This window comes from Bufo bufo, chromosome 9 (assembly GCF_905171765.1).
Source record: "Bufo bufo chromosome 9, aBufBuf1.1, whole genome shotgun sequence".
Lineage (NCBI taxonomy): Eukaryota > Metazoa > Chordata > Amphibia > Anura > Bufonidae > Bufo > Bufo bufo.
In genome coordinates this window covers 20,663,502-20,677,536 of record NC_053397.1, presented here as the reverse complement: position 1 = coordinate 20,677,536, position 14,035 = coordinate 20,663,502, and the positions used below count along the sequence as shown (strand labels likewise).

Here is a 14,035-nt window from a genome sequence, read left to right as displayed (position 1 = left end):
GGCTGGTAACCCCTCTGGTGTCTCATAACAGAAAGAAACTTGGAACGCTTAGATGGAAATTGACAATCATATGCTGATATTCAGGATCCTAGAACAAGCACAAGATGATATTGAGGGTCCAAGAACAAGCTCATGCTAATTTTGAGGGTCTTAGAACAAGCACATGCTATTGTTGAGGGTCCAAGAACAAGCACATGCTAATTTTGAGGGTCTAAGAACAAGCAAATATTGAGAATTCTAGAACAATGGCATACCGAATATCCTAGAATAATAACCTACTTATAGAGCAATGACAAACTGACCCTTGTCCTGTAACATTATTTTCAGACACCTTGGAAGTCTAAAGCTTGCGATACACCTTCAACAGCTGGACTCTATCAGTAGTCAGCGCACATGCGTGCTCATTCTGCCATGTATGTGTTTTTAGTGGGGAGAGAAAACACCACTGGCGATGGCTTATCTCTCTGGAGAACTGATAGAGGAACTAGAACCTGCCTCTCCTGGACTTTTGGCCTACAAAATTCAGCTATATGATACTCTGATTAGAAGCCCTGGACAGGTGGGTAGGGAGTGCAAGTCCAAATGGGGACAAGCCATAACCCCCAATGTACAATGCAAAAAGCAAAATTAGACCAGCACCTCCTAAAAATGTGGAAAAAAGGGCCACCTTCTAATCAGAGTAACATATAGCTGGATTCTGCATTGCCAAATACTCATAAAGAGCTTCTAATTGTCATACAGTAACAAGCATAGCAGCAATGCAATTTACATTAATTCATGTTTTCCATGTTTACATGTGTCTTTTCACATGGTAGTGTGCTGCTACTTGTAGTCCTTGTTTGCTTTTCCTTCTCCTGCTTTAGTAGCTACATACTGTACAGTCACCCTACAATAACAATTCCTGCAAGAAGTTTTTGAATGAATTGCCAGCAGTCTGCAATAAAGATCCAGCTGAGTGTTACCAGTTGAAGGGTTGTCTCTGCGCAGTCTGACACTGGCAGCACTCATCGGATAGTATCAGACTATGTGAGGAACACCCACCTGGACCTTTATTGTAAACAGCTAGCAATTCATTCATAAACTTTCAGAAGGGATGGTTTAAAGCAGGGATGCCCAACCAGCGTCCCTCCAACTGTTGCAAAACTACAACTCCCAGCATGCCTAGACAACCTACAGCTATTAGGGCATGCTGGGAGCTGTAGTTCTGCAACAGTTGGAGGGCTGCAGGTTGAGCATCCCTGGAATAGAGGAAAGGCACAACATAGAGTGCTCCAGAATCAGTACTATATGGAGAATGCAAGCAATTACTACAACAGACATGTCAGGAGAAGTGACATCATATGTAATATCATATGCTGACCCTTTGAGGACACTACAATAACTGGCCTAGAACAATGCCATATAAATAATTGAGTACCTAGACAGCAGAGTAATTGAGGACCTAGGACAAGGACGTACTGATAATGAGAATCCTAGAATGGTAACGGGCTGATGTTTGGGATCCTACTGACCCTTTAGGGTCTTACCCCAATAACACACGATGACACAAAGGGTTCTTTTCACAGAGTAATGGAAATTCAATGGACCTAAGATCCAAGAGCACAAAGAACCCCTGTATGGCACTTTGTTTATTGATAACAGACATGTTACAGTCAGTGTTACAATGTTTCATTACTCTACATAAACAATTAGATGCTAAACAAAGTCAAGAAACGCGTTAACACCTTCCTTCCCTGAAGAGATGGAAAACCAGCAGGGACTGCAGAGAGGTTTTCCTTACAACTGAAAAAAAGTGTTACAAACGTCACTGTAGGCGTCAGTAATCTCTGCCTGACAGGCAATAAAACCACAAGAAACTCAGCTTTCCCTTTCAAATTATTCTTATTTTTCTCCTTAAATCATGCCATACTACCCCACAAGGAAACCACATTCCTTCTCATCATCCTTATTTGGAAGTCTAGAAACTTTTGCGCTAAGACTATTTAAATCTTGAAATTTCTGTAATCGCTCACTAAATAGTCAGAATATATGTAAATGGTACAAAAGCTGAATCACTGAACCAGCAAAATAAGGATTTACACGGAAAAACAAGTCCTTGGATTGTCCTCATTGCTCATTACTAGAGATGAGTGAATTCCCGCTTATGAAATTCGTTTGCGATTCGTTTACTGGTAAATTCAAAATTGCGTTATGGATTCCGTTACCACAGACCATAACGCAATTCTATGACGGAATGCATAAAGGAATGCCTTTAGAGGCATTCCGTCATAATAGAAGTCTATGGGCTGCATAACGGATCCGTCCTGTTTCTGTCATGCAGGGGAGTCCTCTCCTGCATAACGGAAACAGGACAGATCCGTTATGCAGCCCACAGACTTCTATTATGACGGAATGAATAACGGAATGCCTCTAAAGGCATTCCGTTATGCATTCCGTCATAGAATTGCGTTATGGTCCGTGGTAACGGAATCCATAACGCAATTTTGCTTTAACCAGTAAACGAATCGCAAAATAATTTCAAAATCTGAAATTCGCTCATCTCTACTCATTACATTTAGGCTACTGAAAGGCAAATGCTTTGTTCTGATATGTAACATATAATAAATTATTATTATTATTATTATTACTATTATTATTACTAGCTGGATGAAAACCTCTTTAGAAGTTGCAACAATAGAAGTAACATATTATAGTATACATTGTTTATATGGGAATTTCAAAAAATATTTAAAACCTTTTTTGTTTGTTTTTCTTTTTTACATTAGACTTGATGATTTCGGCAGCACAGTCACAATACCAGTTCATGGGTATGGCTGACTGGCAATCGACAGATAATGCTGCACTACTTTACGCAAGAGCGGGTCCACCAAAAACTATGAAAGAAGGAGCATCAGGCTTTATATTCTTGCTCATAGAGGGAGGACCTCACCTCCAATATCATCCTTATGTCTTGAAAGGGGTATTACTATCTCATAAAGTGCTAGTATTGGTCATCACTGTACAATGCCTGGGGCCCCCAATGATCCTGAAAAAGAAGGGGCCGCAGCACTGACCCAGCGCTGCAGCCCCTTTACTGTTTCACCCTGCACAGTGGCTTCACAGCCAACCGTCAGGATTGATATGGGTCCTAGAGTTGGGATCTCCTCCAATCATAATTCGACCGATATGCCGTCACTTTATGAGAATGCCCCTTATATACACAAAAGCAGACAAAAAAAGCCCTTTAACATGGGAATTTCAAAAATGTTCCAAAAGTGTGCTTGCCTCATCTGACATCATGCTAGACCCACACCACACATCTGATTTTGGCAGCACAACCCCGAGATCTAACTCGTCGGTAGTCAATAGCAATCTCTAAAAGCTTAACGGGGTTAACTGGTAATTTATATTGATGACCCCCCCCTTCCCCTGTTAGAAGAGGTTGGCGCCACGGCCTCTTCCTTGGCCATGTGATGTCACCGTACATCGGTCACGTGGACTAGTTGAAGCTCAGCTCCATTGTAGTGATAGGGCTGAGTTGCAACACCATGCACAGCGCTGCGCTTGGAAAGCTATTGGGAGCCGGCTGCAAAGTTCCGGTGAGCATCGCGGCTCCTTGAAACAGCTGATCGGTGGGGGTGCTGGGACTCGGACTTCCGCCAATGCGATAATGATGACCTATCTTAAAGGGGTTTTCTCATCTCAGACAATGGAGGCATATCGCTAGGATATGCCCTCATTGTCTTATAGGTGCGGGTCCCACCGCTGGGACCCGTACCTATATCGAGAACGGAGCCCTGAAAGTGAAGGAGAGCGCACTGCACATGCGCAGCCGCCCTCCATTCATTTCTATGGGGCCGCCGAAATTGCCGTCTGTCCCATAGAAATGAATGGGAGCATGGGCCGCGCATGCGCGGCACGCTCCCATTCACTTCTATGGGAGAGGCGGGGATTAGCGCTTGGTGGTGGACGGACCCCGGGAAATCTGGGATCCTCCAGCCACAGCTCTCCCCGCTCCGTTCTCGATATAGGTGGGACCTGCACCTATCAGACAATGGGGCCATATCCTAGCGATATGCCCCCATTGTCTGAGATGGGAATACCCCTTTAAGGATAAGTCATCATTATCTTTACCGTACAGAAGGGGGGATTGGTTTGGTTTCCCCCTTTTTGACATCGCTGGTCCGGGAGATGATTATGAACCCCAGAGACCTGCTGTTATCCGAGGTGACCCACAAAGTATCAGGGGTGTAGGTAGACCCTAGACCCTGGAGACCGATAGGTCCAAAGGTTCCTCTGTCCTTTATGAGTAGACCTGACTACTCGCGTCACACTTCGGGGGCCCAGAAGCTTCCAAATACTGATATCCGCGGAGGCCGCAACCTATTCCCCAGCAATGTCTTCCATTGTCCTCCGGCAGCAGAGGTGTTAATTTTTGCTGTATTTTGTGTTGTTATTATAAGGATGCCCTTTGACATGACTTATAAAGCAGACATTGTTTCCATAGAGCAGCTAAAGGAACGGGTTGTAAATATTTGTCCCTAACACAAGACCCCACTGCTCGGCTGAGCCCACAGCTGACAGACATGTCTGAGGGCGACTGAGAAAATGTGTTTTAAAATAATTCCAAGCACTTCACCAAATTTATGGGCAGGAAGAAAAAAAGAGGCTTTATGCCATATAATACCCATTTATGGGGCCAGGGGAGAACGACTAAGAAAAACGTAAAGAATTTCAGCTGAAGAAAAAAAAAAAAAAAAGAGACTGAAATGCAGCGGTTTACTTATATCTGCTCCTGGAAAAGCTGGGTGCCAAAAGCTCAAACAAGGATTGTCACCCAGCTTTCCTTTATCTCTGATTGACAAATCTGCTTTTCTATTGGACATCGCCTTCCCATGTATCTGTTATTCAGGAGTCTGGGAAAGCTGGGTGACATGCCTGAGAGCGCGATAATGGCAGCTGAGCTAGGCGACAAATCGTTAGTAAGTTGTCCAATGGTAAATCATCTTCCCCCATATACAAGAAAGATTTGCTGTTCAGGACACTGGGAAAGCTGGGTGATAACTCTAATGGAAACCATATTGATTGTCACCCAGGGTCTTGGAAAGCTGGGTGACACATTCTTTCTGAGGTCTATAAGGACAGTCATGTTGATTGTAACCCAGCTTTTTTTGACTCCTGAAAAGCAAATATGCCTAGTTATAGTCAGTGACTGTTCAGGAGTCCAGGAAAGCTGGGTGACACATCCCTTACGGCAGCCATGTTGATTGTAACCCAGCTTTTTTTTATATTTTTTTATTCCAGAAAGACAGATCTGCCCAGCTAATCAGTAATACACCCCCTCAGATGTATTAAGCAGGTTTACTGTTCAGGAATCTGGAAAAGCTGGGTGACAACCCCTGAGAAAGCAATTCAGTGATACATCTCATTCACATACACTACACAAATTCAGTATTCAGGAGTCTCGGAAAGCTGAGTGACAACCCTTGAGAGAACTGTAAAGGCAGGGTTGATTGTCACCCAACTTTCCTTGATTCCTGAAAAGCAAAACTAATTAACTTTTCAGTGGCACATACCCCTCACTTATTAGGGGCCATGGAAAAGCTACGTGGTAACCTGAAAAGAGCTATAATGGCAGCCATATTATCACCCAGCTTTTCTTGATCCCTGAATGGCAAATCTGCCTGGAATATATAGCACTCCCACGCACCTATATAACCAGGCCCATTTACTATTGAGGAGTCAGGGGAAAGCTGAGTTACAAATGCTATGGCTCCAACAAAGATTGTCACCCAGCTTTCCGTGGTTCCTGAACGGCAAATCTGCAAGGATTTGACATTAAAAAAAAAAAGTGCTTTCCTAGCAGCGCTGCCACTTTGTTCTAGCGATCGATGGGATCACAGAGGTCGAACGCCAATGCCTGGGCTGTGATTGGTGACGGCTGTGGTGCGGTGTAAGGCACTCGGGAAAGTAGAGTTATTGCTTTTTATAGTCTCCATGACCCTGATATTAGGAAAGTATTTGATTATTTTTTTTTTTTTTTTGTGTGCAACCCATCATTTTGGTGAATGATTCGTCTTCCCAGCTGCTCTAAGGCTTTTCTGCTACAGACTTAACCCTTTCATTTCTTAGCAGAAATCACAAGCTATCTTTTTTTCCCTCCGTTATATCCGATCCTGAGAAAGCTGGGTGATGCCAATATGGCCACCCTTCTAGCTTTTATAGACCAATTTTTCATATGTTTTTTTATCCTGACTGGCAATAGTTGCAGGGAGTGCATTACTATATTACATGGCACAGTTGACTTTCTGGAGCCTGGGAAAGTTGTGTGGCCGTATGAACTGTAACCCAGAGATAGATATAACTATAAGTAAAAGGCTCAATTGACTTTTTAACAACTTGACAGAAGAGAACAAAAAGGTTTTGTATTAAAGTATGAGCCCCCCTTTAGGTTTCTATCACTACGGCAGAGTCAACGTGATGCTCTCCACCAGGGGACTACAAGCCCCAACATGCTATGTGAGATGGCCTCGCATGCTTGAGCCGTGAACTTGCAGTTCCCTGATTCAGAAGTAACTTACAGTTATTGTATAGGTTGTCGGCCGAATTGAAGTCTGAGGCTAGTCTAGTCTGTAGCCTGGCCAGTGTAGGACTGGGGTGCCTAGGGCCCACCAGTAAAATTTATTTTGGGGTCCCTGCCGTATGGATACCTCCACATATTACCTGCTCACACAGCAGCAAGATGCAACCAGATGACGGAATATGGGGGGCCCTGCAGCGACTCTTAGGAGGTAGGTCCTGGGGAGAAGAGGACACTGGTAGTTTCCTCTATACTAGAAGTCATCTCAGCTCTGATCGTGTCTATAATAATAAACTGGGAGATTCTTTAATAATCTATCAAGTTTTTCTATGAACATAGGCTGGTCGAAGTGCTGTACACTGGATATATGTATGTAGTGCAGGAAGTCTACTGTGTTATGGGGTGGGAGACTAGGGGCCCACCTTGCTTAGGGGCCCACCGGGGGATTCACCTGTACCCCTATGGGCCAGTCCGAGCCTGAGCCTGGCTATCAGTGTCTCCTGGGAGTTGTAGTGTCACAGAGCCACAGGTTGCACACCACTTGTCAATCCCAGTGGCAGATCGTTCACACTTCATGGGGGGGGGGGGGGGGGGCAGATATGTCGATCACTACTTTTACATATCCAGCAAGTATATTGGGGGCAGAGGGGGACATTCTACCTCCAGGCTGCTCCGAAATGGGTCACCAGACAAGTTCAGGCAGACGTATAGCCCTAGTCAACCGGTTTACAGTTCCTGGGCACAGATGCAAAAATATCCCAATAAGATGAAATTTGGGATTTTGCAAAAATTCTAATATATATATATATATATATATATATATATATATATATATATTATATAATTTTATTTTTTTTTGCTAATCCAATCCTCATGACAGAATGTAAGGGTATAACTATAGGGGGCACAGAGGCTGTGGGCAGACCTGGACCCCGGTGCCGGAGGCCAGCACTGACATTTCATAGTGGGGAGGGGGAAACCTGTTACAGATTTTGCATTACGACCCCCGCCCCCCCGAGTGGTGGCTCTGGGAAATTCAAATATTAGGGATCAGTAGCACTTCTTAGAGATTCTTGCTTATTTCTGGCTGGATCTGGAACTTTAATCGTTGAGTCTCATAAGATAAAGGTAGACGACTGGCGGGCGCAGGACTACAACTGCAAGCATGCTGATCCAGGCTTATTGCTTTTGCTTACCTTGCAAGGAGACGCCACTGCCTTGGTGAGAGAGTCCAGCCTGGCGCTGTACTCTGTGAACTTCTTCTGGTACCTGAGCGCTGTCATCTGCAGCTCATTTTGCACAGCAGAGAGCTGGGACAGCAGAGACTTCTCCCTCTTGCTTGATCTCAGCGCCCTCTTCTTGAGCTCAGTCTCCAGCCCGGCTATCTTGGTCTGGAGAAGGCTATTCTGCCCCTTTACCGCTTTCAAACAGCAATGATCCCCGGACTTTTGCTCCCTATAAGTCAACATAAGACCGCATCCCTTCTGGCAGATGCCAACTGCCCTGTGCTCGCAGCACTCCCTCATGTGGGCATCCATGTCCTTTAAGTTGAACACCTCATTGCACCCCTTATTCCGGCACTTTGCGGGCGAGTAGTCGCACATCTCGGCGTGTTCCCCCAGGTTTTGGAGCTTGACCACCTTGTCGCAACCCCTGGAGTGGTTGTCGCATTTGATATCCAGCTTGAGAATCAGACTCTTCAGGGGCAACACGTGGTTGAGCTCCTTGGCAGAGATTCGTTGGCATTTCACCGGGCAGCTGCCTTGTTGTACCACCCAAGGCAGGACGCATCCTGCGCAGAACACATGTCCACAGGGGGTGGTCAGGGGGTCCTCCAGCACTCGGTTGCATAGGTTGCATTTAAAATCTGGGTCCACTTCCCCGATAAAGCGATCTAATTCAAAGCCCATAGTGCTGCCCCTTGTAGTTGCTCCTTGCTGGGCATTGGGAGATCCCAGACTGGCTGGCTGCAGGCTGTGTACTGACTGAACTCGCAGCAGAGCCGGTGGGGGGCGGGGGCCTCTACCATATGTACTGGAGGCTGGGATTTATTTTCCAAGTGAAGGAGGGGCTGGAGACACCAGGGAGGCACATGTGTCAAGGAAAGTTCTGCAGTCTCGGGACAAAACTGCAACACGCTCAAGGCAAGAGAGCATTTCTGCTTCGCTGCTGCTGCAGCACCTCTTACCTTCAAGTTTAAATTACCCATCTTCTTTAATCGCCTTGGACTGAAACGCGTCGCTTAAATGTGCAAAAGTCTGTTTTTACTCTGTGACATCAGCCAATTTTTTTGAGGCAACCTGATCCTACTTGGATGCCTACGTAGGCAGGATAACAAGTTGTTGGTGAGGAAATTCATTGCCTAAGGGGGGGGGGGGGCTCTGCATTTTCTTAAATGTTTTTCTACAAGAGGTCACTGCCCTCTCTGGTACCAAGCATTACCATGTGTACGATGCCCTGGACTAGGATGGCACTATAGAAATAGACAGGGAATAAAGCTATGCTAGAGAAGGAGGTCTGGAGAGATCTGGGTCTGGCCATAATGCAGAGCTCTGCCTCTAGAGGGCAGTCTATCAAGGAGATCACAGCGTCTTACCAGACGGTAGCTACCAAGTAAAGAAGTGCAGTAGCTGAGCTTTCCTCCACCTGGGACAAATGCTGTGGTAGCTCTTCCCTATCTATGCCCCCAATTTTAGGACGACCATGTCTCGGGTAGATTATAGATTTGAGATGACATTGGTTGAGATCTGCTAGCTGGTCAAATCTGTCTTAAGGCGGTTGTCCACTTAGATGGGTCTGGGCCAGGGGTGGACTGGCCAAAGACCCTACAGGGAAATTTCCCGGTGGGCCAATGCCCAGAGGGCCACCTAAACCATCCTCTTAGCCAAAAGCCAGGTACAAAAAGATCTGATGCTCTCAGCCATAATTAAATTAGGCAGTATTTTGTGCTGCACTGTAGTATCTGGGGCCACTTTTATTTATTTTTTCCAGGGCCACTTTAACTTCCCAGTACACCCCTTGTCTGGGCTGATCAGCTGTAATGTGTGGAGAACTTGACACCACTATTTTTTAATTTCCGGGCAGCACCTCCATAGGAGACATAAAGCATTACACAGACTTGGCTGCTCTGGATCCTCCAGAGCAAGATTTTATAGCTACTCTCCTCCTTGGCCAAGAAATGAGGGTCTTGATCGGGAACCTTAAACTTGAGTTCCACAAGGTGGCGCTAGCGAGATGGTTCTCTTACCTTGGGAGATACCTCTGTGCATATGTTTTTTCTCATGGAGTAAACAATTATTTTTAGTAATCAAGTATTCTATTGATTATTTTGTACGATTAATCAATTAATCTAATAAGAAAAAATTATATAATAGACTGTTTTACTTTATAAAAACTCATCAGACCCCCCTGCCATCAGTCCCCAACACCCTTTGTTCCCACTCCTGTGCAATCAGCCCAAGTGCATTAGTTCCCCCAGTGCCATCAGCTCCACTATCCCCCAGTGCCATCAGCTTCCCCCCACCCCAGTGCCATCAGCTCCGTTCCCCCAGTGCCTTCATCTGTCCCCACCCCAGTGCCTTCAGCTGCACTGCCCCAGTGCCATCAGCCCCTCCATTGCCATGTTTCTCACTCCCCAGTGCCATCAGATCAGCCCCTCCATGTCCCCCAGTGCCATCAGATCAGCCCCTCCATGTCCCCCAGTGCCATCAGATCAGCCCCTCCATGTCCCCCAGTGCCATCAGATCAGCCCCTCCATGTCCCCCAGTTCCAACAGATCAGCCCCTCTATGTCCCCCATTCCCATCTGCCCCTCCATGTCCCCCACTGCCATCTGCCCCTCCATGTCCCCCACTGCCATCTGCCCCTCCATGCCATCCATTGCCGGCTGTCCCCCTTCAGTGCCATGTCCCCAGCTCTAGTGAAATAAAATACTTACCTTTCCTGTAGGGTCGCCGATCCACAGCTTCCTCTTCTTCTCCGCGCGCTGCACTGGATCCTGATGTCACATAGCATCGGGTCATAGTGCGCGCTTATGTGCACTATGACCTGACGATATGTCAGGATCCAGTGCAGCGCGGTAGGGCCGGCGGGTGACCACAGAGCGGTAAGTAATAGCAAGCGCTTCACTCCCGCTCCGTGGTCACATGATACAAACGAATCCTCGATGCAAAAAATTTGCATCAATGATTTTTTTGTGTCGAATTACTCTATTCAATCGAGTAATCGTTTCAGCCGTTTCATAGAGCATTGCCAATAAGTTTCCATAGAGCAAGTACCCTTCCTAAACTATAGTTCCTTAAAGTGTTTCTCATTTTCCAAACAAGACAGCCTTGGGATGACACGGAGCTCAGTGGTGTACTTACCATGGAGGCATACAATGCCACTGCCCATGGTGAGGGGTAGAACTGGTGCTGAACTCTTTCTTCTGCTTCCAGCATTTTCCTGCAGCAACCACTAAGGGGAGTTCAGTGCATAGAGATTTTACAGCTTTCAATGGTTTCGGAGCAATGCACTAAGCTCCCCCTCTTGGTGGCTGCAGATAGCCAGTTTTTGTAATACAGGTGAAACTCGAAAAATTAGAATATCGTGCAAAAGTTCATTTATTTCAGTAATGCAACTTAAAATTAGAATATTGTGAAAAGGTTTAATATTCTAGGCTCAAAGTGTCAGACTCTAGTCAGCTGATTAATCCATACCCCCTGAGCAAAGGGGACCTGAGATTGTGATTTTGGGGTTTTCATAAGCTGTAAGCCATAATCATCCAAATTATATCAAATAAAGGATCGAAATATCTCACTTTGCATGTAATGAGTCTCATATATTAGTTTCAACTTTTAAGTTGTATTACTGAAATAAATAAACTTTGCCCGATATTCAAATTTTTCGAGTTTCACCTGTAAATTGCATGAAGGGAAGCCTAGGATATAGAGTGGTATGACGGAGCTGTCTGGTGTAAATACATTGATACTATGGTGTCCGGAATTATCAACATATTTATCAATCACCTGTTCCACATTTTCAGATATAGAAGATGGGTGAAGTGGGCGAAAGTGTGGCTCTTTTATTACAAAGTTTCCTCCATAAATACAAAAATTTGTAAATTCATCAGAAATTTCCTTTGGAGGGAACCCTATGATAACTTTGCATACCCCTGAATGACCTGAAATCCTCTTTTCAGATAATATAACATACCAGCGGATAAAGTAGAGGTCCCCATTAAAGGTAGCAATACACTTGAGATATGAGATGACCAGTCATCCAAATGACTGCCTCCAAAAACACACCCTAATAGTGACACCATATGTAACCAAAAACTACATGTTATTGCCGCCTAGCGAGAATCCAACATAAATGATGACAACTGGGGGACCCAATGACGTTCAGCTAGTAAAGGTTGTTAGAATAAGGGGGTTGCTGTGTTCTTTCGACCAAACTCCTAAGACCTAAGGAAAGCTTCATTGATTTCAATGGTCTTTAGTTTAGAATGTTGTGTTGCAGATTTCTAATAGGAGTCTCTAAGCTGTGCCAAAGGGGTTGGGAACTCTACAGTCTAGGAAATGGCCTGAAGGTCTGAAATCCATGATAGAGTCTACCGACATGGTCTTCTCGCCTATCTCTAGGACATTTCAGAAGATCAGTTTTGGTTTTATATATCCTTTAATTTGCTCTATGGACTGTATTTAGCGTACAATACCTGGGAATACCTGATGCATTCAGTTCGAGCTTTCACTGAGGTCTCCTGCACTTACCCACCGCACTTGAGTAAAACACATCACCGAGGAGTTTATTATTAAACCAGGAGGCAAACATTGTGACCTCCACGGTGGGAGAACAGCATCTCACGGAGGAAGCACAAAGTGCACTTAAGAAGGCAACGTCTGTTTGTTACTTTGCTTGAGTGCCTAAGAGCCGTGAAAGTTCAGTTTGCGAAGAGACGTAAACTCCATTCGATGCGGTAGCGCTCAGACCGATGTCCTCCACTCCGACTACTTTGTAAAATACTGGCTTAAAGCTCAACTCCGCTGCTGTGACTACATTCACTTTTTATAAAGTTTTCAATTAGAATTTCATATGTTACAATGTCTATGTTTACTGCCCTTCCGAAAGCCACCGCCTTATGGTATTCTGCAAGGTGTGTAAGTTGATGTTGCCTAGTGACCACTTATCATCCTGTGTGACCACAATTTGAATACATTCAGTAATGGTTGGATTTATCCATGGGCACTCTAGGCCTCTGTCTATAGCCAGCCATGGGGAAACGGTGACAGGATATACCATCGATGTCCAATAGGTGCGGCCGGTTCCCTATACCAAGAACGATGCCGCTGTAACTGGTGCTGCGCATGTCCATCTCCATTCCATTCTATGCAAGTTCTGAAAATAGCCCTTTTTGTTAGACGAGTCTCCCAACAATAAGGTGAAAAAGAGGGTGTCCCACTGCTGGCACCAAAGCCATCAGCTAATCTATGGCAGAACCTGGTGGTAAGTGTTCATCTTCCCTACACTGCCCCCAAAGGGGACATTAAGCATTATACAGTTCCTACTAAAATCAAAGGGCCATCCGCATTCTCTAGATAGAGAGGTGCTCTGTGCAACCCCGCTCCACTCTCGCTAATAGATCAAGAACCTGAATTTTGGACCCCCTTGTCTTAAAGGGTTTAGCCCATAGATTATGTTCATGCTAAAAACCCATTTAATAGAAGTTTTATAGTAATTTCCACAGCTTCTGACTCAACAAATATTTTTTCCATCGTTTTTTGCTTCCAAGTGTCCCTCTTGATGCTATTCAGGGCGTGTTCTGGATAGAATCAGTCTCCTACCCCCTCTGGCAGCCGGAAAACATAATCCTTTCTTACCTTTCCCCTGCAGAAGGAGTCTTCTGGCCCTGACGAGAGTGACTGAGCCCTGGGTGATCACCAGCACTCAGTTCATCAGGTTGACGTGCACATTGCTGTAGACCAGTGGTTGCTCTCCAGCCATTGTGAAACTACACCTCCCAGCATGCTCCATTCACTTCCATGGGAGATCTGAGAACAGACAAGTAACTGTGCAGGCTGGGAGTCGTAGTTTCACCACAGCTAGACTGCAGGAGGTTGCTGATCCCTGCTCTAGATTGTGAACACCAGGAGGCGCCATACTACATAGGGATATGTCATAACACTGGATTGTTTTTAATGGCATGTACATGCAGGGGTGCACCTAGCCTTTCTGCTGCCTGAGGAGAAAACTGAAACAGAGCTCCCCCCCCCAATGCCAATTTCTTAACCTAACCCCTTTGCCACAATGAAAGCGCTCATTCACCCATGGTCCTTCCGCTGCCCCCCTCTTGCCCCTATCTGGTGCTGCCTGAGGCTCATTGGTGGTGCGCCCCTGTGTACATGGCAAAAATACTAATTTCTGTAATCAATACAGTGTATATGATATCTACTGGTGGGACAACCCCTTTAGCTCATTTTCTAACGACAAGCACTTTCAT

The 14,035-nt window shown here is 45.4% G+C and overlaps 1 protein-coding gene across 3 annotated transcripts in view; it reads right to left on the bottom strand.

Annotated features, from left to right (window-relative positions):
• The window catches only part of PDZRN3 (PDZ domain containing ring finger 3), a 210,787-nt gene extending 202,243 nt beyond the window's left edge, over window positions 1–8,544 (bottom strand). For all 3 annotated transcript variants that reach the window (XM_040406640.1, XM_040406641.1, XM_040406642.1), the window contains exon 1: window positions 7,756–8,544. In XM_040406640.1, the coding sequence (XP_040262574.1) occupies window positions 7,756–8,469 (714 nt within the window). In that variant the 5' untranslated portion in view covers window positions 8,470–8,544. The remainder of the gene's footprint in view (window positions 1–7,755) is intronic.
• Window positions 8,545–14,035: the final 5,491 nt, after the last annotated feature.